Below are 23807 nucleotides of genomic sequence, written 5' to 3' on the forward strand. Positions count from 1 at the left end.
GGGAAGAGTCCTGTGTTTGAACAGTTCGAAGTAGCTGCAAAGGCGTGTTTACAGACGATTTCGAAATGTAAAAACATGAAAGCTGAGCGGACCTTATCTTTATTTTCTGTTTAAACTGTTTTATAGTGTGTATTTGCATTGTAATATGTACCCCTGACGATGTAACTGATATGTTATATGCGCTCTTGTTTGTACTCTTTTTCCTGTTATTTTACTAATAAAAAGTTAAAAAAATAAAAATAATAATAAATCGTACTGGCTAACTTGACTTTCCGGTAACCCCGTTTATTAATATAACAATACCATAGCACAACTCTCTCTCTCCAATTCACTCTTTCAATTGAAAAGATGCTTTAGGGTCGTAAAAGAGCTTCAGGATTTCCAAATCAAACATACATGCAGATCAGCGCTGCACAACAGGGGGAAATAAAGCAGTAAATATTGGTAAATTGGTGTGTTGATACAGTGTGTCCAGTAAGAGTCTGTACAGGTGTGTGTGTTTCTATACAGTGTGTCCAATAAGAGTCTGTAAAGGAGTGTGTGTGTGTCTATACAGTGTGTCCAATAAGAGTCTGTACAGGAGTGTGTGTGTGTGTGTCTATACAGTGTGTCCAATAAGAGTCTGTACAGGAGTGTGTGTGTGTGTCTATACAGTGTGTCCAATAAGAGTCTGTACAGGAGTGTGTGTGTGTCTATACAGTGTGTCCAATAAGAGTCTGTACAGGAGTGTGTGTGTGTCTATACAGTGTGTCCAATAAGAGTCTGTACAGGAGTGTGTGTGTGTGTCTATACAGTGTGTCCAGTAAGAGTTTGTACAGGAGTGTGTGTGCGTCTGTACAGTGTGTCCACTAAGAGTCTGTACAGGTGTGTGTGTGTCTATACAGTGTGTCCAATAAGAGTGTAATATAAACTTAACATTTAATTGTATAAACTTAACATCTGCGCGCAGCCTGGGTGCAGTTCAGTTTGCGCACAGAGCCGGGGGTCACTCGCTCCTGAGCCGGGAGAGTAACGGCGTTGCTCATACTGCTGGTGAAGAGCTCACAAGCCAGAAACCCGGTCAAGAAACAAACAAGTTCATAACTGAGAGACGCACAGGACAGAACACAAGCAATCTGTTCAGAGTGGGTCAGAAATCCAAAAGCAAACCACAGCAGGGAACAGTGATACAAAGGCTGATCTGAAAACCCCAGGCTCCCAGTGAGACCTCTGAGGTGATACATCACTCACAGGTGGAACAGATCTCCCACCAGACTGCGTAGTCACAGCAATCTGGTGATCGACAGGTGATTCTTCTGTGCTCTGGCAGGAGCGAGTGTGACATTGAGTGGGAATGAAAGCTGTATAAATACAGGACAGGTGTGTCTCTGGACCGCGCGTCTCTAGACTGTATAAATACAGGACAGGTGTGTCTCTGTACCGCGCGTCTCTAGACTGTATAAATACAGGACAGGTGTGTCTCTGTACCGCGCGTCTCTAGACTGTATAAATACAGGACAGGTGTGACTCTGTACCGCGCGTCTCTAGACTGTATAAATACAGGACAGGTGTGTCCCTGGACCGTGCGCCTCTAGACTGTATAAATACAGGACAGGTGTGACTCTGTACCGCGCGTCTCTAGACTGTATAAATACAGGACAGGTGTGACTCTGTACCGCGCGTCTCTAGAATGTATAAATACAGGACAGGTGTGACTCTGTACCGCGCGTCTCTAGACTGTATAAATACAGGACAGGTGTGACTCTGGACCGCGCGTCTCTAGACTGTATAAATACAGGACAGGTGTGTCTCTGGACCGCGCGTCTCTAGACTGTATAAATACAGGACAGGTGTGACTCTGGACCGCGCGTCTCTAGACTGTATAAATACAGGACAGGTGTGACTCTGGACCGCGCGTCTCTAGACTGTATAAATACAGGACAGGTGTGACTCTGGACCGCGCGTCTCTAGACTGTATAAATACAGGACAGGTGTGACTCTGGACCGCGCGTCTCTAGACTGTATAAATACAGGACAGGTGTGACTCTGGACCGTGCGTCTCTAGACTGTATAAATACAGGACAGGTGTGACTCTGTACCGTGTGTCTCTAGATTGTATAAATACAGGACAGGTGTGACTCTGGACCGCGCGTCTCTAGACTGCATAAATACAGGACAGGTGTGACTCTGGACCGCGCGTCTCTAGACTGTATAAATACAGGACAGGTGTGTCTCTGGACCGTGCGTCTCTAGACTGTATAAATACAGGACAGGTGTGTCTCTGGACTGTATAAATACAGGACAGGTGTGTCTCACTTGTTTCTCACTCTTCTTCTGTAACTGATCCAGTCAAGACACATGGAGAAGAAGAGAGCAGAGAACAGGGCAAAGACCAGAGCGAAGCTCAGAGACACTTGTGCTGGGATCTCGTGTCCGGCTGGGCAGGGCTCAGGGTTCGAGTGGGGGGTGGGCTCTTCTTCTTTAGCTGTAATATACAAGTAGGAAGAACAGAAGTTCTTCATGACCGGCAGTGAGCTCATATAACAACAATAACAACAACAACTCTCCTGTCTGGAGAGAAGCCAGGGTATCAGCTTCAACCACAGGGCTGGGCAGCTTGTTCCCCACCCCCACCCCCCTCTGTGTACGGAAGAGCCTCCTGTCCTGACTGGAGGAGCTCACCCAGCTGTGTCTGGAGAGAAGCCAGGGTATCGGCTTCAACCACAGGGCTGGGCAGCTTGTTCCCCACCCCCACCCCCCTCTGTGTACAGCAGAGCCTCCTGTCCTGACTGGAGGAGCTCACCCAGCTGTGTCTGGAGAGAAGCCAGGGTATCGGCTTCAACCACAGGGCTGGGCAGCCTGTTCCCCACCCCCACCCCCCTCTGTGTACAGCAGAGCCTCCTGTCCTGACTGGAGGAGCTCACCCAGCTGTGTCTGGAGAGAAGCCAGGGTATCGGCTTCAACCACAGGGCTGGGCAGCTTGTTCCCCACCCCTGCCCCCCTCTGTGTATAGAAGAGCCTCCTGTCCTGACTGGAGGAGCTCACCCAGCTGTGTCTGGAGAGAAGCCAGGGTATCGGCTTCAACCACAGGGCTGGGCAGCCTGTTCCCCACCCCCACCCCCCTCTGTGTACAGCAGAGCCTCCTGTCCTGACTGGAGGAGCTCACCCAGCTGTGTCTGGAGAGAAGCCAGGGTATCGGTTTCAACCACAGGGCTGGGCAGCTTGTTCCCCACCCCTGCCCCCCTCTGTGTATAGAAGAGCCTCCTGTCCTGACTGGAGGAGCTCACACAGCTGTGTCTGGAGAGAAGCCAGGGTATCGGCTTCAACCACAGGGCTGGGCAGCTTGTTCCCCACCCCCACCCCCCTCTGTGTACAGCAGAGCCTCCTGTCCTGACTGGAGGAGCTCACCCAGCTGTGTCTGGAGAGAAGCCATACTTAACAATTATTACTTTAAAAAAAAACTGTTCTCACCTTCTCCATGGAGCCTCAGCCTGGTGCCTTTTCCTATCTGTACCTCTCCTCTCTCTCTGGTGGTGCAGTAGTACAGCCCCTGGTCTGTCTCTGTGACCCCCTCAATCCTCAGATCAGGAGAGTCAGTGGAGGAGTTCAGCACCAGGCTGAAGCGAGAGTCCGGTCTCCTTACATAGGTGAAGGGGTCCGTCTGCTGCTCAAATTGGTTCTTACTGGCTATAACCCCGACAGACAGGGTCTCGTATCTCTGTACCAACCAAGTAGAGTCTTGTCGGAGTCTGAGGTCACAGGGCAGGGTGACTGTGTCCCCGAGTCGGACTTCTCTGAGCTCGGCTCCTCCAGAGACGACAGCCCACACAGCAGCGCCTGCAGAGACAATATAAAGACGACAGAAAATCACATCGCAGGACCCCACACATCACCCTGAACCACACACAGTGAACAAACTCCATTCTCTACCTGGCTGATCCAGAATCCCAGCTGTGCCTGGTCAGGATAGAGGTGGGACACCCTGAGAGAGATCACCCTGATCTCACGGACTCCATCAGGGAACAGGACTTCCAGACTGTGTCCCTGTATGAGCGAACCTGAGGGACACGTCCAGCGTCTCCGTTAGGAAACAGGACGGCTCCTAGAGCTTAAAACCTACACCTTGAGACACAGATTAATGCATGATAAGCAATGGTTTAAACGCCTTAAAGAAAGACTTGAGCAAACTCCTGTAGTGGCCAAAGGTTTTATGTGACAAGTGAAAGGCAGTAAAACAGTGGGAGATCACAGCCTATCTGTGTCCCTAATCAGATGAGCAGTGACTGTGCTCACAGATCAGGAACTGGAGCCCATACATCTTGACCACTGTCCCACTGGTCAGGAAGTGAGGACTGACAGCTCTGTGGTCTCACCCCTCTTTACTTGGGGCTGGACTGTGCACTCATTGGTCAGGAGCCAAGCATGTGGTTTGTGCCGACCAATAATCTGTGGGGCCTCCTCTGAGGTCACAGTACACCACCTCAAGGGTGGACATTTCCCAAGCCCCTGTGTCCTGCTAGTCTCAGCCTTCATGCATTGTGACATCATCACCTGTATGTGACCAATTGTCACAGTGTCTGATGACCCCCACTTTAAACTTTACATAATATGGACCTTTATATGTATAATGGATCTAAACTATAATTGGTGAACCACAGAACAAACTCATCACCGGTCCAGTATTTAAAAGGAAAAAATGTTATACCCAAGGTGAAGCAGTGCATGTACATACTTATAAAACAACAATGTAAAATGGGGATTATCTGGGTTGTGGTTTAAAGATCTCTGTACTGATAATCAGGGCTTTCTCACTGTGGTTGGCAGATGGCAGTGTTTTGTACGATTATGCTCTGCATGCAAGTGACTCAGAGCTGTCCAAGACTGATTATATTTTAAGGTCTGTTGTGCTGAACCCTGGTATTGCAGGTCTTCACTATGAAGGTAAATTAAAAGGATTATTAAAAGTCTTTTAATAATCCTGGAACATCACTGTCTCCTGTTTTCAAGATGATTTCCTTATCAAATAATCTGACTCATCTTAATTAATTAATCTAAATCTTACTCCTCTTAATTAAAAAAACGAGGAGACAGGGTACCCCAAGACCTGGACTATCACACACTGGCTTGACTGGACAGCTCAGCTGAACTGAAACTGAAAGTCTTCAGCCCAACCAGTTAAATCAGTAACAAAAAGCAAATGGCAAGAGCCCAGCTCCTCTGTGGTCAGTCAGTATCGGTCAGTACCGTGTCCCTGCAGGTCCAGAGCCGAGCTCCTCTGTGGTCAGTGAGTATTGGTCAGTACTGTGTCCTGCAGGTCCAGAGCCGAGCTCCTCTGTGGTCAGTCAGTATCGGTCAGTACCGTGTCCCTGCAGGTCCAGAGCCGAGCTCCTCTGTGGTCAGTCAGTGTCGGTCAGTACTGTGTCCTGCAGGTCCAGAGCCGAGCTCCTCTGTGGTCAGTCAGTATCGGTCAGTACCGTGTCCCTGCAGGTCCAGAGCCGAGCTCCTCTGTGGTCAGTCAGTATCAGTCAGTACTGTGTCCCGCAGGTCCAGAGTCCAGCTCCTCTGTGGTCAGTCAGTATCGGTCAGTACTGTGTCCCGCAGGTCCAGAGCCCAGCTCCTCTGTGGCCAGTTTGACAGCTGGTCAGCAGAGTTGTTGTGGACTTGTAGAGACAAAATTCACTGCTTCATAAAAAGCAAGACACAAGGGATCTAGACTGTGTTGTTTTTTTGCTGTAAAAGCTTTTTCACATTACATTTTTATAGGCTGATGGAAACAGTTGTGGTTGATAAAATGAGAACTATGTGTTTGTACATCTCTAAAAAGTTGTGATCTCATGTATTTTGCACACGGAGAAGAATCGGTCACTCACACACCCCCACACCCTCTCTGCTCTCCTCTCAGATCAAACACACAGGTCCTGCAGTCTCACTGTCAGTGGAAACACTGGGGGGGGGGGGGGGGGGGGGGGGGAGATGAGGTCTCTGTCACCTCTGATGTCCTCACACCTCTCCCCAGCTCTGTGCTCTGCGCAGGTTTAAAACACAGAACTGGGCTCTGTGGTTTTCAGAGTTTGCTGACACCAGCTACAGTCACACACGTTCTTAATACACCTCAGTCTGTAGAGGAACCAGCTCTGGGTGGTCATAGGGGTCAGTGAGCTACATATTCTCACCAGAAAAAAACAACTCTGAAAACCTGTGCTGACATCAATCTTAAATAAGCCTAAATCCACTTTTTTGCTGCTTTTGTAAATAAGTATTTTAACATGAACGTTGAAAGAAAAACAACAGCTTATCATTGGTGCTCTTTCACCTTGTACAAAAAAAAGTTATATTAATTAAATTTCATTGGGTCCTTTAAGGACAACAATCTTATGCATCTGTCCACATTGACTACAGCTAAGGCATCTGCACGCCTGTTGAGTCTCGGGTTCGATTCCGGGGCTGAGACGCTTGTCTGTGAGGAGTTTGCATGTTCTTCTCCAGCATCCCAAACACATGCCCGCGAGTCTCCCACCTACAGATTTTCCACGATTGGGAATAAGGGGCTTAATGAAAGACACACCATTCAGAAAACCGGTTTGTTTAAAATTCTCGGACTGCAAATAGATTTTTAGTTTTCACAGAGACAAGGACGTGCGGGGTCCTCAGAGGAGCGTTTCACCAAGGCGGCGTTCAGAGCCCCACTCCCACGTCAGCGTGGGTCTGTATCACATAAATCAACTGCGATCGGGCTCATTAAACACGTTAGCCATCCCTACCGATATACTGTATAACCCGTTGATTCGCCGATAAGGACAAACCGGGATTCGGTTATTTTCGCAAACACCTCGCTCGGTACTGTCGGCTCAGAAGGCAGAATTCGCTTCGGAGAACATCAGTTATCGGAACCACCGGACATCGCGTTATAAACTACGTTTTATCGCAATTTTAATTCTCTTAACGCTTGCACATTACTGCACGGTTTTCACAAACGACACTACAGCCTGTACATAAAAGCAACAGCACAATCTCTTGCTTTCGAACACCTTTTATTGTACAGGAACAAGTGAGAGGTTTATCCCCTGCTGAAAAGAGAAGAGAGAAAACGCAACGTTTCGGCCTGTCGACCCACCTGAACTTTTTACTGTATACGTATGTAATGCTGTTTAATTCGCAAATAAAGAGAAAAAAAAGTCATTTTGTGAAAGGTTGGGTGTTTTATTTGTATGACAGATGAAAGAGGGTTGTTTTTCTGCTCGGTGACTGTATAAAGAAAAAAAACAATAAGTGTATCTCCGAGTCCCAGTACCTAACACCCCCTCTTTGACATAAATCTTTAAAGGGACCCCCCAGTTAAAAACCGGGGTACGAAGCGGAGTGAATAGAAAGAGATTTTCTATTTACCACGTTTTATTCGATTTTCTTGCGAATTAGGATTTGACAAACCCGTGAGGGTCAGTGGAAACTGCTGCTCCCGGTCTGTTCCCGTTTCCCTCAACTTTAATTAAGCTTTGTGTTTCCACTTTCGAAACTGAAAAAAGAACCCAATTTCTTCATCTCTAAAGACATGTCTGGAGAGAAGCCAGGGTATCGGCTTCAACCACAGGGCTGGGCAGCTTGATCCCCACCCCCACCCCTTGTTGCTTGTGTCCTGTGATGGACTGGTGTCCTGTCCAGGGTGTGTGAGTGTGTGTGTGTCCTGTGATGGACTGGTGTCCTGTCCAGGGTGTGTGAGTGTGTGTGTGTCCTGTGATGGACTGGTGTCCTGTCCAGGGTGTGTGAGTGTGTCCTGTGATGGACTGGTGTCCTGTCCAGGGTTGTCTGTTATTGTGTTTTTGCATTATTGTGAGGTCAGGCCCATAAACAACCTGGATTTCACTTGCTCTGGGTTTCACGCTTAGCTCAAAAATATTCGAACAATTAACGTTATTTACCATAAAATCCGGTTATCAAGATGGAAAAACATCTGACGATTATAGTGAAAACAAATAATTCTTGTCTGGTTTATTGTCCGCATTATTGCAAAGCTTAAAACGGATAAACGGGACCTCAAATATATATAAATGCTTAAAGAACAATCGTTTGTTCATCTTCATAAATACAACTGTGTTTAGCTTTACAGTTGATAACCTGGAAGAGAGTCGACGCTGAATTCAAAAAGCGAAAGAAACTAAAATATCACAAATTAGAAAAGATGGCCGTTTCAAAGACAAGTACTTTGCCCACTGGACTGTTTTAATTTGATTAGCCTTGATTAATTATGTAGTTATAAGAGAGCAGCTACAATAAAAGAAAAATGTAAAAAAATTAAATAAAATACGCCCTGACCCGCTCGGACGTACAAATTCAGAAGCAGACACAGAGCGAGCTACTCACAGAGTAAGAGCAGTCGAGTCCGAGTCCGTGTCCGTGTCCGTGTCCGAGTCTCCATGTCACGGCGCTGTGTCGTGTGTGCAGCAGAACTGGAAGTTTCTAACTCCCCACTTTATACAGCTGTGTCGGGCTGTTATTGGCGAGGGGCTACAGGCGGGTTTCCGGTGACCAAGCGACAAGTGGTCTCGTCTCACACCCGGACAGCTCTCTGCGCTCAGTGCTGTTCAATTCGTCAGCACACAGTGCGATAAAAAGAACAGGTCCTCACTGTTGCATTAAAAGTAATTGACTTCGGAATGCAATGTAGTTTCTGATGCGGGTTATACTTTCCGTATAACGAAAACACGGGCTGTTTGGCTCCTTGTGATAATCGATTGCTTTATAGTAATTAGTAACACAAAATGAAACGTATATCTCTTTCGATTGGTTATGATTGAATATTCATTATGAAGTAATAATTAACTTGCGGTTGCGTGGGCTGCGAGTTTTGGAGAAGTGCCCTTCACTCAACTCTGAGAATTAATTTAAAAAGACTTTATTTATATATATATATAGCACAAGGACCTCGCACAATCCCACAAAAATCACGACCAGCTCGGGGATGATTAAGGTTGTGTGATTATTGACACTGCGTTATTGTCCCTTGCTGAACACGCCGATCAACGCCCCCTGAAGGGCAGTTTCAATATCCCAACTTCCGCACCTGCCGGACTCTTCCTCTGACAGCGAGAGATAAGATATTGAAACTTCCTCGAGAAAAAAATGTTCCTATAAAGGTCAATATAGAGACTTTCAAGTAATAACGAGACATACTATTTACCGAAACAAATAGCAAAATGTCACTATCTGCTTAAAAATACGAAGCCTAAGAAGTTACATGCATGTACAGTTCTGAATACTTTGAAACGCTACGCAGAAGGTAAGAGATTTCATTTCTTGGGCTCGTCTATCTTCACGGGAATGAAATATTACGTTTATATTTATATTAATTTAAATATCTCTATAAGATTTTGTTATATATCCATCTTTACAGAGCTCTCTTCTTTTGGGGTAAAAGGTGTATTTTAACAGTTTTAGTTTCATTTTGACTTCCTTGTTTTCTTCTCCGACGCCATTTTAATATGAACATAGTATAAGTTTTTTTATGGAGCGTAACGGGGAATCGCCCTGTGACAAACATCTGTGTACAGAAGAGCCTCCTGTCCTGACTGGAGGAGCTCACCCAGCTGTGTCTGGAGAGAAGCCAGGGTATCGGCTTCAACCACAGGGCTGGGCAGCTTGTTCCCCACCCCCACCCCCCTCTGTGTACAGAAGAGCCTCCTGTCCTGACTGGAGGAGCTCACCCAGCTGTGTCTGGAGAGAAGCCAGGGTATCGGCTTCAACCACAGGGCTGGGCAGCTTGTTCCCCACCCCCACCCCCCTCTGTGTACAGAAGAGCCTCCTGTCCTGACTGGAGGAGCTCACCCAGCTGTGTCTGGAGAGAAGCCAGGGTATCGGCTTCAACCACAGGGCTGGGCAGCTTGTTCCCCACCCCCACCCCCCTCTGTGTACAGAAGAGCCTCCTGTCCTGACTGGAGGAGCTCACCCAGCTGTGTCTGGAGAGAAGCCAGGGTATCGGCTTCAACCACAGGGCTGGGCAGCTTGTTCCCCACCCCCACCCCCCTCTGTGTACAGAAGAGCCTCCTGTCCTGACTGGAGGAGCTCACCCAGCTGTGTCTGGAGAGAAGCCAGGGTATCGGCTTCAACCACAGGGCTGGGCAGCTTGTTCCCCACCCCACCACCCCTCTGTGCAATGATCTGCCTCTCCTTCTTTAGTCCTTAATTAAATGTATTTTCTTGTCACTTCCAGTTCTCATTTTTAGTTCACTGCTGTGCATGATTATGCTGACATTAAATAACCTTTCAGGATTTTCAATATTTGTATCAAATCTCTTCACATTTCCAGATGGATATAATTATGTATCAAACTTTAACAGAAGTGAGAGTGCATATAAAAACACTAAGAGGAGTCAGAACATGTGTCAGACCGAAACCCCTGAAATAGACAAATGATGTGCTCAAGGGTTGACTGTGCAGTATTGAAGTATATAAGCACTGAACTCTAAAACAGCTCTGTGTTCTAGGGGCTGGCTGGACGATGTGGAGGGTGTTGACTCTGCTCTGTGTCTCCTGCTGTCCTGGGGGTAAGTAGAGTCACACAGAGCTGAGAGCTCAGGCCTCAAGTCCAGTCTGAGTCAACGAGAGCACCTGCTGCTGGACTGGGTGACTCTGACACGTCTGTAAGGGTCTCCAGTGTGTGTGTGTCTGTGTGTGTGAAGGTGTGTGTCTCTCTCCAGTGTGTGTCTGTGAGGGGGTGTCTAGGTGTGTTGCTGTGTCTCTCTCTCCAGTGGGTGTCTGTCAGGGGGTGTCTAGGTGTGTTGCTGTGTCTCTCTCTCCAGTGGGTGTCTGTCAGGGGGTGTCTAGGTGTGTTGCTGTGTCTCTCTCTCTCCAGTGTGTGTCTGTGAGGGGGTGTCTAGGTGTGTTACTGTGTCTCTCTCCAGTGTGTGTCTGTGAGGGGGTGTCTAGGTGTGTTGCTGTGTCTCTCTCTCCAGTGTGTGTCTGTGAGGGGGTGTCTAGTCGTGTTGCTGTGTCTCTCTCTCTCCAGTGTGTGTCTGTGAGGGGGTGTCTAGGTGTGTTGCTGTGTCTCTCTCTCCAGTGTGTGTCTGTGAGGGGGTGTCTAGTTGTGTTGCTGTGTCTCTCTCTCTCCAGTGTGTGTCTGTCAGGGGGTGTCTAGGTGTGTTGCTGTGTGTCTCTCTCTCCAGTGTGTGTCTGTGAGGGGGTGTCTAGGTGTGTTGCTGTGTCTCTCTCTCTCCAGTGCGTCTCTGTGAGGGGGTGTCTGGTTGTGTTGCTGTGTCTCTCTCTCTCCAGTGTGTGTCTGTGAGGGGGTGTCTAGGTGTGTCTCTCTCTCCAGTGTGTGTCTGTGAGGGGGTGTCTAGGTGTGTTGCTGTGTCTCTCTCTCTCCAGTGTGTGTCTGTGAGGGGGTGTCTAGGTGTGTTGCTGTGTCTCTCTCTCCAGTGTGTGTCTGTGAGGGGGTGTCTAGGTGTGTTGCTGTGTGTCTCTCTCTCTCCAGTGTGTGTCTGTGAGGGGGTGTCTAGTTGTGTTGCTGTGTCTCTCTCTCCAGTGTGTGTCTGTGAGGGGGTGTCTAGTTGTGTTGCTGTGTCTCTCTCTCTCCAGTGTGTGTCTGTGAGGGGGTGTCTAGTTGTGTTGCTGTGTCTCTCTCTCCAGTGTGTCTCTGTGAGGGGGTGTCTAGTTGTGTTGCTGTGTGTCTCTCTCTCCAGTGCGTCTCTGTGAGGGGGTGTCTGGTTGTGTTGCTGTCTCTCTCTTCCCAGTGTGTCTGGCAGTGGGTGTCTAGTTGTGTTGCTGTGTGTCTCTCTCTCCAGTGGGTGTCTGTGAGGGGGTGTCTAGGTGTGTTGCTGTGTCTCTCTCTCTCCAGTGCGTCTCTGTGAGGGGGTGTCTGGTTGTGTTGCTGTGTCTCTCTCTCTCCAGTGTGTGTCTGTGAGGGGGTGTCTAGGTGTGTCTCTCTCTCCAGTGTGTGTCTGTGAGGGGGTGTCTAGGTGTGTTGCTGTGTCTCTCTCTCTCCAGTGTGTGTCTGTGAGGGGGTGTCTAGGTGTGTTGCTGTGTCTCTCTCTCCAGTGTGTGTCTGTGAGGGGGTGTCTAGGTGTGTTGCTGTGTGTCTCTCTCTCTCCAGTGTGTGTCTGTGAGGGGGTGTCTAGTTGTGTTGCTGTGTCTCTCTCTCCAGTGTGTGTCTGTGAGGGGGTGTCTAGTTGTGTTGCTGTGTCTCTCTCTCTCCAGTGTGTGTCTGTGAGGGGGTGTCTAGTTGTGTTGCTGTGTCTCTCTCTCTCCAGTGTGTGTCTGTGAGGGGGTGTCTAGGTGTGTTGCTGTGTGTCTCTCTCTCCAGTGTGTGTCTGTCAGGGGGTGTCTAGTTGTGTTGCTGTGTCTCTCTCTCTCCAGTGTGTGTCTGTGAGGGGGTGTCTAGTTGTGTTGCTGTGTCTCTCTCTCTCCAGTGTGTGTCTGTGAGGGGGTGTCTAGTTGTGTTGCTGTGTCTCTCTCTCCAGTGTGTGTCTGTGAGGGGGTGTCTAGTTGTGTTGCTGTGTCTCTCTCTCCAGTGCCTGTCTGTGTCTCTCTCCAGTGTGTGTCTGTGAGGGGGTGTCTAGGTGTGTTGCTGTGTCTCTCTCTCCAGTGTGTGTCTGTGAGGGGGTGTCTAGTTGTGTTGCTGTGTGTCTGTGAGGGGGTGTCTAGTTGTGTTGCTGTGTCTCAGTCTCTCTCCAGTGTGCGTCTGTGAGGGTGTGTATGTGTGTATAATGCTGTATTGTGTCTCTGTCTCCTCAGCGCTCCCACTATCGGTGCGTCTGGGTGACTCGGTCACTCTGCCCTGTGATGGGACCAGGGCTACTGGAATCCCTGAGGAGCAGCTCAGAATCCGTTGGCAGACTCCTCACAGATTAGTGCTTGATGTCATCAGTGGGAAACAGTATCCTGGCCCTGACTATAAGAACAGGACTGAGGTGTCCAGAGAGAAGATCAGACAGGGGAACTTCTCTCTCACCCTCCACCACACAAAGCTCTCAGATGGAGACTACTACGAGTGTTATTACAGGGGGAACCATGATCACCTGCAGTTTCTCCATGACGTAAGACTCACTGTGACAGGTAACACATTCTAGTTTTTCATTTCAATAATAAGCATCTTATTGCTAATATTCACAGCGCCCTGTTAATCTATCATGACCCTGATGAAATCACAACAATAAACTGCAAACAAAGATGAACCAATTGAATACTGCACCTTGTTAAAACATCTTAAAACTGTTACAGTAATCTTAACAGCACTGTTGTCATGGGAGCCGGTCCTGACTCCCCTGTAGTGCAGAGTAAAGACCCCATGCGTGATGGTATAATCCTGAGGTGGCTGGAGGAGGACAGCGGGGAAGACACGCTGAGGAATGGACGGGATGACAAACAGGGGACGGCGTAGACAGTGATCCGGTGCTCGGGGGGGAAACGAGAGCGAACTATTCCAGGAGGAAGTCCAATAGGGGCAAATCAGGCGCAGTCCGGGGTCCAGGTACCAGGAGATCCATCCAAACGAACAAGGGGGGGAAAAGGAATCCAGGAACAGTCTTCCGAAGCTGAGCCCTGAACACCAGAGACGCCGGGCTTCAATAAGAAGAGGTGAAACAGGGGACAGGTGCGGGCAATGACAAATAATACAAGGTGGGAGCGCCCTCTAGAGGAGGATGACGATCGTGACAGCTGTACAGTGCTAAATCAAGTTTGTACTGTATAACCGAAGCCCAGCACACATGAGAGCCTCTGACTTTGTCCTCTATCACTTCCTGAATGGCTACTGAGGTATCTGTATGCTGTAGCTGGGAGCCTGAGAGAGAAGAAAAGGCTTTTTGCCCTCTAACTGTAGCTCACAAGAGCTGAGTGCCTCTTTTTGTCCCTACAGACAACACAAGCAGTGAAACTTCCATATTTGTTAGTGTTTTGTTTGTGCTAGTTTGTGCACAAAAGTAGTACAATTAAATGTCTCCAGCGTCTTAAAAAGGGAACATTAGCAAACAACCGCATATTCTCAAGAAAGAATTCAACTTGCATGTCATAAAACTTCATAGGTGTGTCAACATTTTTAAAAGTGGTGGTGAACTAGTGCCCAGTGCTTGCTGGGAAAGACTCTGGCACCCCAACGACCCTGAACTGGGTAAAGTGATCAGAAAATGGATGGGTGGATCTTTAATTGCAAAAACTTTCCAATTCAAATACAGTGTGGAGGATATTTTCCTCAACATTTCTTTAGTTAACACAAACAAACATTTTCAAATATTACTGATGTCTGTATTAGTGATACAATAGTGTTTCCACTGCTGTTGTATGGATGTATTATTAACTGCTTACAGTGGGCCTTCCAAATACATAGCGATTTAACAAAATATATAATCGAATTTTATGGTACTTTTCCATGTTTCTGTATTTGCTTTGCATAACATACATAGTACAACTATAGTCTTTTAAAGGTTGAAGTTGCTCATTTTAACCTTTTTTAATATGTGGCTTGAAAGACTAGGTAGAACTAACATTCTTTAAACGTACCTATTAATTTCAAAAGGATGCAACAAGAAACTCAGTTTTAAAAAATAATGACGGCTACCAAGTGTTATGACATGCTAGTTAAAGCCTTTTTTTAAAAAATGCAATTGTTTCCTAATGTTTGCTTTTTAAAGCTTGTATGATAACTCTTTTGGCTACAGTAAGATACTGGAGACAGATTTAGTTTTACTCTCCACCCAAGTGCACAGAAAACACAGCTATTCAAATGTTGATTATTTGCAGTGTAGAATCTCTCACTGTTACTACTGGTCATCTTCTTGGTATTTAGTCATGCGATTAACAAAAATAAAGCACTGTGTCTAGTTAATGAAACTGGCACGCACGCTACTTTCAATGGGACAAACCAGTATAAACGAAGTATGTGTGATATGAGTGTGATACGATTTTCTGTGTACTGTTCTGTTCTAGTTTGTTCTTGTGCGTCCGGACTGTGAGTAACTCTTGTATTGTATTGTATGTATTGTACTATTATTATATAATTCGTTACACTGTGGCTGTGTTGTGTGTGTTAAGCTGCTGTTGCACTGCAATTTCCCTCACGGGTTCAATAAAGTATCTATCTATCTAACGACCGCAGGTGGTTTCAGTGTTTGTGCTGTCTATCTTCAGATTGTAGCTCGTGCTTCAGCTGTTCTCTGTGATCAGTCTTGTTCCCTGCACAGCCAGAAATAGTCCTGCAGGTTTAAGTGGTCAGGTTTTAAATCCTGTAGGCCCAGGAGTGAGAGGTGCTATTCTGTGTTTGAGAACAATGTCCAGTGGAGAGTGACCCCTCTTCTCTCCTCAGGTGTGAACAGTGACCCCTCTTCTCTCCTCAGGTGTGAACAGTGACCCCTCTTCTCTCCTCAGGTGTGAACTACACTACTCCTGTTGTAGAGTCTGTAATTCACCGAGTCCTACATAGGGTGATGTGACTTTCTGTGTCTCCCTCAGCTCGTACAGAGACCCGCACTGTGACGTCTGGAGGAGATCTCTCAGTCACTGTGTTTGATGACGATGAGGTGGAGGTGCTGTTTCACAACACTGTGGTTTATCCAAGGAGCTCAAAAAACCAAAATGATCATGTCTCAGTGCAGAACAGCTCTCTGATAATACACAGAGTCACACATGCGGATCAGGGCATCTACACTGTGAGAGACAGGAGAACCAACAGGACTATCAGTGTCATCACTGTCACTGTCACAGGTGAAGAGATCTCTCCTACACTCTCATTTCTCTTGTTCCTCAGATTTGAATTCTTCAATTACAACTCAAGAGCTGAACAGAGAATATATAACGAAGTCAAGCATTAATATTAATGATAAAGAGCAGAAATGTTATATCAGGTGAAATCTTTGAGGTTGAGTGGTGAAATGTTGAATATAGTCCAGAGAAGGAGAAATGAAAAACTATCAACAGAAATAATACTGACTAAAGACTCTCATAGATTTCAAACCAAAATCTGTAGTGTTTGTGTCCAGAATCAAACCCTTTTGCTGTCTAGTTGTGTTGCTGTGTCTGTCTCTCCAGTGTGCGAATATTAGGGTGTGTCTACTTGTGTTGTTGTCTCTCTCTCCATTGTGTGTCTATGTGGGTGTTGTGTTGCTGTATCTAGTTGTGTACCTGTGTAGAAAGCCATATCTCAAGGAAACAAGTTCCACTTCACATTTTATAACATGTGTAGCTCAATGTCTGCTTCAATATATCTTGGTCTCTGACTATCAGCTCTTCCGGGAGTTTTGACCTGGCAGTGAAGGCACTGAGGGAGAAGGCACTCAGGGCTTTCTACGCAATAAGAAGGAGGCTCTTCAACATCAACCCACCAACAAGAATCTGGCTCCAAATATTTTAAAGTGTAATCCAACCCATTGCCCTATACGGCAGTGAAGTGTGGGGTCCCCTTACAGACCAGGAGTACACTCAATGGGACAAACACCCCACAGAAACTCTGCACATGGAGATCTGTAGAAACATCCTCCATGTGCAGAGAAAAACTGAGAATTAGACCACCACTTATTACTGAACAGCATGCAGAAAAGAGCAATCGAATATCGCTCATGCCTGAGAAACAGCGACCAGAATTCCTACCACCACAAAGCTCTGCTGAGCCAAGAGCAGAGCCCAACAAAGAGCCCTCTGAGCCAGCTGGTCCTGAGGCTCACTGACCTGAGCCACACCGACACCAGCCAGCCTCAGGACAGCACTGCTAGAGCACCACAACCCAGACTCAACCACATCACAGCACAATACACAACACAACAGCAGCCTCAGGACAGCACTGTGAGAGCACCACAACTCAGACCCAACCACATCACAGCACAGATCAAACAGCAATATCTCACACACTGGGACACACACACACAGACACAACATAAACTGGAATGCTACAGAACCCTAAACAGACAATACACACTAGCCAAATATCTAACCAAGCTAAATAACAGCAAAGAGACACAGACCCTGACGAAGTACAGGCTCAGTGACCACAGCCTGGACAGAGACACTGGACACAGGCAGACCTGGCTGTCCAGAGAGTACAGGCTCAGTGACCACAGCCTGGACAGAGACACTGGACACAGGCAGACCTGGCTGTCCAGAGAGTACAGGCTCAGTGACCACAGCCTGGACAGAGACACTGGACACAGGCAGACCTGGCTGCCCAGAGAGGACAGGCTCAGTGACCACAGCCTGGACACAGGCAGACCTGGCTGCCCAGAGAGGACAGGCTCAGTGACCACAGCCTGGACAGAGACACTGGACACAGGCAGACCTGGCTGCCGAGAGAGGACAGGCTCAGTGACCACAGCCTGGACACAGGCAGACCTGGCAGCCCAGAGAGGACAGGCTGTGCTCCCACTGCCAGCGGGGAGAAATAGAGACAGAGGTGCACTTCCTACTGCACTGTAACAGATATTCTGGGATTAGAGAAACATTCCTCCCTAAATTTACAAATCTAATCCCAGAATTACCACACCTGCTAGAATCACAACTCCCAATCTTACTGGCAGAGGGAGGAGGGAACTCAGTTGAACTGGCAGCCCAGTATGTGATCTCCTGTCCCAGCCTGAGAACAGACAGTGAGCCTGTCTCTCAATAATAATAATACAGCGTGTGATCTCCTGTCCCAGCCTGAGGAACAGACAGTGAGCCTGTCTCTCAATAATAATAATACAGTGTGTGATCTCCTGTCCCAGCCTGAGGAACAGACAGTGAGCCTGTCTCTTAATAATAATAATACAGTGTGTGATCTCCTGTCCCAGCCTGAGGAACAGACAGTGAGCCTGTCTCTCAATAATAATAATACAGTGTGTGATCTCCTGTCCCAGCCTGAGGAACAGACAGTGAGCCTGTCTCTCAATAATAATAATACAGTATGTGACCTCCTGTCCCAGCCTGATGAACAGTGAGCCTGTCTCCCAATAATGCTCCATGATGTGTCTGTACTGTAAATGTCTGTGGATCTTATGTTAACTGTATTTGTTTTGCTTTGGCAACACTTAAATTCATTTGTCATGCCAATAAAGCATCTTGAAATGAAAATAAAAAACTGTGTCTAGTTGTGTTGTTGTGTCTCTCTCCAGTGTGTGTCTGTGAGGGGGTGTCTAGTTGTGTTGCTGTGTCCGTCTCTCCAGTGTGTGTCTGTGAGAGGGTGTCTAGTTGTATTGCTGTGTCTCTCTCTCCAATGTGTGTCTAGTTGTCTGGCAGAGTTTTGGTCTTTCTCCATTGTGTCTCTGTCTCCTCAGCGCTCCCACTATCGGTGCCTCTGGGCGACTCGGTCACTCTGCCCTGTGATGGGACCAGGGCTACTGGAATCCCTGAGGAGCAGCTCAGAATCAGTTGGCAGACTCCAGACAGATCAGTGCTTGATGTCATCAGTGGGAAACAGTATCCTGACCCTGACTATAAGAACAGGACTGAGGTGTCCAGAGAGAAGATCAGACAGGGGAACTTCTCTCTCACCCTCCACCACACAAAGCTCTCAGATGAAGACGTCTACGAGTGTTATTATAGAGGGAACCATGATCACCTGCAGTTTCTCAATGATGTAAGACTCACTGTGACAGGTAACACATTCTAGTTTTTCTCCTTAACAGTCGTACTGTAACCACAAGAGTTGCTGGTTTAGCCTTAAAAAGGGAACATTAGCAAACAACCGCATATTCTCAAAAAATATTTTAACTAGTATGTCATAAAACTTCATAGGTGTGTCAATATTTTTCAAAGTGATGGACTGGTGCTTATTGTTTGCTGGGATAGACTCTGTATAAACTGGGACAAACCAGTATAAACGAAGTACTAACGACCGCAGGTGGTTTCAGTGTTTGTGCTGTCTATCTTCAGATTGTAGCTCGTGCTTCAGCTGTTCTCTGTGATCAGTCTTGTTCCCTGCACAGCCAGAAATAGTCCTGCATGTTTAAGTGGTCAGGTTTTAAATCCTGTAGGCCCAGGAGTGAGAGGTGCTATTCTGTGTTTGAGAACAATGTCCAGTGGAGAGTGACCCCTCTTCTCTCTTCAGGTATGAACTACACTACTCCTGTTGTAGAGTCTGTAATTCACTGAGTCCTACAAAGGGTGATGTGACTTTCTGTGTCTCCCTCAGCTCGTACAGAGACCCGCACTGTGAAGCCTGGAGGAGATCTCTCAGTCCCTGTGTTTAATGATGATGATGATGATGATGATGATGAGGTGGAGGTGCTGTTTCACAACACTGTGGTTTATCCAAAGAGCTCAGACACCCAACAACATATCTCAGTACAGGATGGATACCTGGTCATCCACACCCTCACACAGGCTGATCAGGGCAGCTACACTGTGAGAGACAAGAAAAAGAACAGGACTATCAGTGTCATCACTGTCACTGTCACAGGTGAAGAGATCTCTCCTACACTCTCATTTCTCTTGTTCCTCAGATGTGAATTCTTCAATTACAACTCAAGAGCTGAACAGAGAATATATAACGAAGACAAGCATTAATATTAATGATAAAGAGCAGAAATGTTATATCAGGTGAAATCTTTGAGGTTGAGTGGTGAATCTAGGTGATTAGAGACAGAAAAATGTTAAATATAATAGAATATCCTTTGTGATATATGATATCCTTTTTAACCGATACGGAACAATAAGGGTGCACTTAGAATAGTGACAGAATAAAATGTGTGTTACTTGTCACATGAGGTTAGACTGGTCTGCTGTTAGGACTTGGTTAGAACAAGGTGAAGGTCAGATATGTCTTAATATGTAAAACCAAAGAATTATTTTTCACTGTAACGTACAGGAGAAAGGTATGGGGCTTGTGTAGCTCATGTGGTCTAGCAGCTGGGTTTATGAAGGTACCTGTTACTGTACTGCTGGTGGAATCACAGCATCACTGACCTCAGAGATCCACACTTGTGTGTCTCCTGTCACTGTGGCAGCTTGTCTCTATGCCAGATGCTTCCTCTATATCCAACCTGTTCTCCCAAGAGACCCCTCTTATCTCTTCAGTTCTATAAAGTGAGATGAAATTCATGTTGACTCTGTCTTCCTCACAGCTCAAAACGAGACCCGCACTGTGACGTCTGGAGGAGATCTCTCAGTCCCTGTGTTCGATGACGATGAGGTTGAGGTGCTGTTTAACAACACTGTGGTTTATTCAAAGAGCTCAGACACCCAACAAGATCATGTCTCAGTGCAGAACAGCTCTCTGATAATACACAGAGTCACGCAGGCTGATCAGGGCAGCTACACTGTGAGAGACAGGAGAACCAACAGGACCATCAGTGTCATCACTGTCACTGTCACAGGTGAAGAGATCTCTCCTACACTCTCATTTCTCTTGTTCCTCAGATTTGAATTCTTCAATTACAACTCAAGAGTTGACAGAGTTGAATAAAGTCAAGATCTTGTCCATAACTGAGAGTAGAACTTTTTCTCTCAGGTTTGAGGTTGACTGAAGGTTTTAGGCGTGACAGACAGACATGCTGAATATAGTCCAGAGGAGGAGAAATTATTTCTCACCAAGAAATATTACTGCCAGAAGACTCTCACAGACTCCAGTACAAAATCTCTAAATCTCTAAAGTGTCTGTGTGTCCAGAATCAACTGTCCCTTTTGATTCAGAATCAACTGTCCCTCTTACTGTTGAACCTAAATACATGACAAATATCCATATTGTGATAATATCCTTGAACAGAAGACAGTGGGTGACAAGATTTACAGTATGTTGCCACTTCTAAATAAACTTACAAAACGTTTACATCTCTATTATTAACTCTTAAACCAGTTTCCAGAAAGATGTGTAGCTTCTTAACTTTATGTTTTCTTACAAGAAAAATGGGATATAACTCGTGTTCCTCAGGTGTGAAGTACAAAAATTCATTTGAATTATGAGATGCACTCATGTTGACCAGGCGTCAGTGAGCTACAGCTTGCCTACTGCCTGTTAGACCCTTTTCTCAGTCCATCACACAACAGTGGTCAATCAAGCTGAAGGTTTCTTTCTTGCAATAAAGGAAGGAAGACAGACGAAGCTGTTTCTCAGTGTCTGTCCTAAGACTCCGATTCTTGAATTTAAGCAAAAGTTCTATAAAGTCCTGTTATAATAGGAGCTCCAGTCCCAGTCCAGTAGAACAGTCTGTTACAATAGGAGCTCCAGTCCCAGTGCAGTAGAACAGTCTGTTACAATAGGGGCTCCAGTCCCAGTCCAGTAGAACAGTCTGTTACAATAGGAGCTCCAGTCATGGAGAACAGACTGACGGTGATCTAGATGTGATCCAGGCTGGTGTGATGTGAGAGTGTGTCCTTCAGGAAGTGATGGAGAACAGACTGATTGTGATCTACAGTAGATGTTCTCCAGGTTGATGGGATGTGAGAGTGTGTCCTTCAGGAAGTGGTGGAGAACAGACTGACTGTGATCTAGATGTTCTCCAGGTTGATGTGATGTGAGAGTGTGTCCTTCAGGAAGTGATGGAGAACAGACTGACTGTGATCTAGATGTTCTCCAGGTTGATGTGATGTGAGAGTGTGTCCTTCAGGAAGTGATGGAGAACAGACTGACTGTGATCTAGATGTTCACCAGGTGTTGCTGTGTTTCCCTGCAGGGTCTGACCACAGAAGACTGACTATTACAGGAGTGATAATTTGTCTATCCTTTGTCCTGGCATTGCTGATTACATGTGGGATATGGAAGTGTAAAGGGAAAATTAAGTGCACACAATAAAACCTCCAATATTTCTGTACATAATGACATGTCCATTAAACTGCAGTCTGTTCAAAATTCAGCAGCCAGAATCCTGTCCAGATCTAGTGCAAGTGATCACATTACTCCTGTCCTGGAGTCCCTGCACTGGCTTCCTGTCAAATTCCGTGTGGACTTTAAAATTCTCATGCTCACCTATAAGGCTCTGCATGGCTTGGCACCTCAGTACCTGTCTGAACTATTATCACCCTGCTCCCCACCTCGCAAGCTCCGCTCTTCAAATTCTGCCTTCCTTACTGTCCCCCCAAGCCCGTCTACACCCTGGGGGGTTACAGGACTTCTCCTGTTATGCCCCCCAAGCTCTGGAACTCTCTTCCCAAGGATATCAGAGAGTCACCTTCTCTAAACTCCTTCAAATCCAGACTCCAAACCCTCTTCTTCAGAAGAGCCTTTACTGAACTGGTTCCATTCCTTACTCCTCTGCTCCTACTGTATTTAGTACCAACATCCACAGTCTCCTCTGTGTATACTCATCATGTTTACCTTGTGTATTTTGTATTGTTTATTTTTAATTGTTGTTGTTGCTGTTGTCATTCTGTAAAGCGATTTGAGAAGCCTCCTTTAAAGGTGCTTTATAAAATAAAGTTTATTATTATTATTATTGTTATTATTATTATTATTATTATTATTTAACAAGTGTTTTTAGTCAATGGAAAAAGCTGTATTAACTAAATAAGCTCCTAATTAAATCACGGAGGTCTTAAGTGGAAACAAAGGTCTTCAATGGACAGCGAACACTTATTAGAATTCATTCCTATTAATTAAAAAAACGTAATTCTATAATGAGCATCACGCCCAGTTACACCCCTGAAACATGTACTAAAATATTTTAGTACATTTTTTAATTTTTTTTAAACAAACGTGTCGGTGTTGCTCTAGAGAGGGCTGGTCAGTGTTCTCGGTGGTGTTCGGTCAGCGAGAGTCCGGATACTCAGTGCTCACGCCGGTCAGCCGCCTCCGAGGTTCAACTTCAGCGACCCAAACACACCCGTCTGTTGAAAACCCGGCTACTTCATGGCCCACGGCGAGGTCAGACCCTGGTTAAGAGTCTTCAGGTCTCAGCTGAGCAGGAGACTCTCGTTGTTAATATTATTAACTATAACGTGTCTATGAACACATGATCTATGAGCACCGGCGAGGGATTGTGACGTCAGAGGAGTCCGGCGAGCACAAGGGGGCGGGGCTAATGGGCGTTTCGGTGCCCGATTGGATTACTTTAGTTACGTAATCAGCGCAGCGCCAGTGACCGAAGTCAACAAGAAGTAGTGGCAAGTATTAATCTCAGGTAACTGGTGGTTATAAATGTAATATTAACCCATCATAGCCCTTATGATGACCTCCATACCTAACGTAGGCTTTCCCAAGACCGTGTTCTAATTCATTTATTTAATAGATCTAATAAATGGTTTAACAATATTGGATTTCAATGTGATATTTGACCACAGACTGACACCTGTGAAAGCTGAAGGATTCAGCACGGCCTTAGACTCTACTTTGTACGATTAATGTACTTACACAGCATAGGAAAGTAAAATGTCCCAAACAAGTGGCTGTACAGACGAGCCCCCTGTCTGTCCTGACTGGAGGAGCTCACCCAGCTGTGTCTGGAGAGAAGCCCGGGTATCGACTTCAACCACAGGGGCTGGGCAGCTTGTTCCACACCCCCACCCCCCTCTGTGTACAGTAGAGCCTCCTGTCCTGACTGGAGGAGCTCACCCAGCTGTGTCTGGAGAGAAGCCCGGGTATCGACTTCAACCACAGGGGCTGGGCAGCTTGTTCCCCACCCCCACCCCCCACTGTGTAAAGAAGAGCCCTTCATTTCACTTTTCATTGACCTGTGTTAATTTCAAAAGTGTCTGTTCCTCTGATCCCCCTGTTACCAGTTTTAAACTGGAGCAGGAACGGACAGCCCTGCTGTAAGGAAAACCAGTTTCCTGTTGCAGTGGTGTTGTTGGGCCAGTAGGTGGCTCTCTACGCCAAGCAACACCGATGGACTGACGAGCTGGGTTGTCCCGTCAGTAAGAGTGCTCATGACTTGAGAGATTTGTGAGTGGCAGCAGTAGATGCCAGTATCTTGCTTTATTTTTAGACAAGTGCCTAAAAAATAAAT

General features: G+C 46.5%; 2 protein-coding genes across 2 annotated transcripts; one reads left to right on the forward strand and one right to left on the reverse strand.

Annotated features, from left to right (window-relative positions):
- Positions 1 to 2166: 2166 nt before the first annotated feature.
- LOC148813542 (uncharacterized) lies at positions 2167 to 8492 on the reverse strand. The gene is made up of 3 exons (XM_088908301.1): positions 8338 to 8492; positions 3451 to 3816; positions 2167 to 2464 (listed from the first exon to the last, which is right to left on the reverse strand). The coding sequence occupies exons 1-3, from the start codon at positions 8390 to 8392 to the stop codon at positions 2292 to 2294; spliced, it is 594 nt and encodes a 197-aa protein (XP_088764427.1). The 5' UTR covers positions 8393 to 8492; the 3' UTR covers positions 2167 to 2291.
- Positions 8493 to 9041: 549 nt separating this feature from the next.
- LOC148813543 (CD276 antigen-like) lies at positions 9042 to 22295 on the forward strand. Its single transcript, XM_088908111.1, has 8 exons — positions 9042 to 9253; positions 10458 to 10517; positions 12703 to 13023; positions 15415 to 15666; positions 18204 to 18524; positions 19061 to 19327; positions 19992 to 20243; positions 21540 to 22295. The coding sequence occupies exons 2-8, from the start codon at positions 10472 to 10474 to the stop codon at positions 21656 to 21658; spliced, it is 1578 nt and encodes a 525-aa protein (XP_088764237.1). The 5' UTR covers positions 9042 to 9253; positions 10458 to 10471; the 3' UTR covers positions 21659 to 22295.
- Positions 22296 to 23807: the final 1512 nt, after the last annotated feature.

Source organism: Atractosteus spatula, assembly GCF_055471065.1.
Source record: "Atractosteus spatula isolate fAtrSpa1 chromosome 10 unlocalized genomic scaffold, fAtrSpa1.hap1 SUPER_10_unloc_1, whole genome shotgun sequence".
Classification (NCBI taxonomy): Eukaryota; Metazoa; Chordata; class Actinopteri; order Semionotiformes; family Lepisosteidae; genus Atractosteus; species Atractosteus spatula.

Excerpts from the sequence above, each read along its gene's own strand:
- LOC148813542 (XM_088908301.1), bottom strand. The coding sequence starts at position 8,392 with ATGGAGACTCGGACACGGACACGGACACGGACTCGGACTCGACTGCTC. Across the intron at positions 3,817-8,337 it reads GACTCGACTGCTCTTACTCT|GCGCTGCTGTGTGGGCTGTC; the intron begins GTGAGTAGCTCG and ends TTGTCTCTGCAG. Across the intron at positions 2,465-3,450 it reads GCTGAGGCTCCATGGAGAAG|CTAAAGAAGAAGAGCCCACC; the intron begins GTGAGAACAGTT and ends TGTATATTACAG.
- LOC148813543 (XM_088908111.1), top strand. The coding sequence starts at position 10,472 with ATGTGGAGGGTGTTGACTCTGCTCTGTGTCTCCTGCTGTCCTGGGG. Across the intron at positions 15,667-18,203 it reads CATCACTGTCACTGTCACAG|CGCTCCCACTATCGGTGCCT; the intron begins GTGAAGAGATCT and ends CTGTCTCCTCAG. Across the intron at positions 18,525-19,060 it reads TGTAAGACTCACTGTGACAG|CTCGTACAGAGACCCGCACT; the intron begins GTAACACATTCT and ends TGTCTCCCTCAG.